At 53.7% G+C, this 1,070-nt stretch overlaps 1 protein-coding gene across 1 annotated transcript; it reads right to left on the bottom strand.

Annotated features, from left to right (window-relative positions):
* On the bottom strand, positions 1 to 1,070 carry DQ04_22161000 (hypothetical protein; the record flags this gene model as incomplete). Its single annotated transcript, XM_009318072.1, has 1 exon — positions 1 to 1,070. A coding segment is annotated over one exon (1,070 nt), but the record flags the coding sequence as incomplete, so codon positions are not given.

Genomic DNA, 1,070 nt, shown 5'->3' with positions numbered 1-1,070 from the left:
GGTCAGGAAGCTTCACGCCCTCTCCCGCAGAGGTGGACGTACCGGCATCAGTGTTGGTAGCCCCTTCGGTGGTGGTCTCTGATTGAGGTGTGGCTGTGGAGGCAGTGTGATCGGCGCCATTCACTGTGGCGGAGTTGTCCGTTTCTGTGCTCTCTGCCTCGCTGGAAGTTGGCGTGGAGAGGTCTTTGCTTACAGCACTGCCCTTTTCTCCACCAGTAACTTCATCATTTGGATTTGCACTGACGGTGGGGGAGTTACTTAATGGGGTGCCTGATTTTACAGGTGGAGTTCTTGCCTGAGGCGCCTGCTCGTCTTGCTTTTCGTTGGGGGTATTTTTTTTAACTAACGAAGGCTCAAGTGGGTCAGCCATATCCTCAACGTTTGCATCAAGAGACGACGCATCTTGTTGCCCCCCGGAAGGGTCTCTGGTCTGTACAGACGGTGAAGATTTTCCGGCTTTTGGTAAAGGCGTGCACGTAGCAACAACTTTCGCAATAATTTTCGCTTCTTGCCCAACTGGGACCTTCACTTCAAGGTTTTCTGTCTCCGGAATTTGGACAGCAGTCTGGCCAGAAGGAGTGAACTTAACAGTGACATCATGGGTGTTACTGCTGGTAGCTGCCTCACCCTCGCTAACCGTACACGTTGTTTCAGCGGTTGCTGCAGCCGCTGCCTCTTTTTTCGTACATTTAACTTCCAGTGAGGTCTTCAGCGTCACGCTGGACCCATCGGGAACAGTGATTTTCTCAGACGGTACATTCGCAATTTCTTTCGGATCTTCGGAGGCATCCTTCTTCTTCAATGTAACCGTCGTGGAAATGGTAACATCTTTGGTTACCCCAGCAGCCGGGGGGGACGATGCTTTGCAGTTGCCAGGATCAACTGTCCCCGTCAGCGTTATCTTCGCGTCGCCATTAGCAAGCTGTAATTCACCTGGGCTCTCAGCTGCACCACTTGTTGCCACGCACAGAGACGTGGAGCACAGCGCGAGGGCCAGCACGCACAGCACGTGGCGCAGCATCAGCGTCAATGTAGCCTGGGACCACCTGTGTCTGCGGGGGAGAGGAGGA

Source organism: Trypanosoma grayi (assembly GCF_000691245.1).
Source record: "Trypanosoma grayi strain ANR4 Tgr_2216_V1, whole genome shotgun sequence".
In the NCBI taxonomy this organism is placed as follows: Eukaryota; Euglenozoa; class Kinetoplastea; order Trypanosomatida; family Trypanosomatidae; genus Trypanosoma; species Trypanosoma grayi.
Note: the sequence above shows the minus strand (reverse complement) of the source record. Positions and strands in the feature narration are given on the sequence as shown.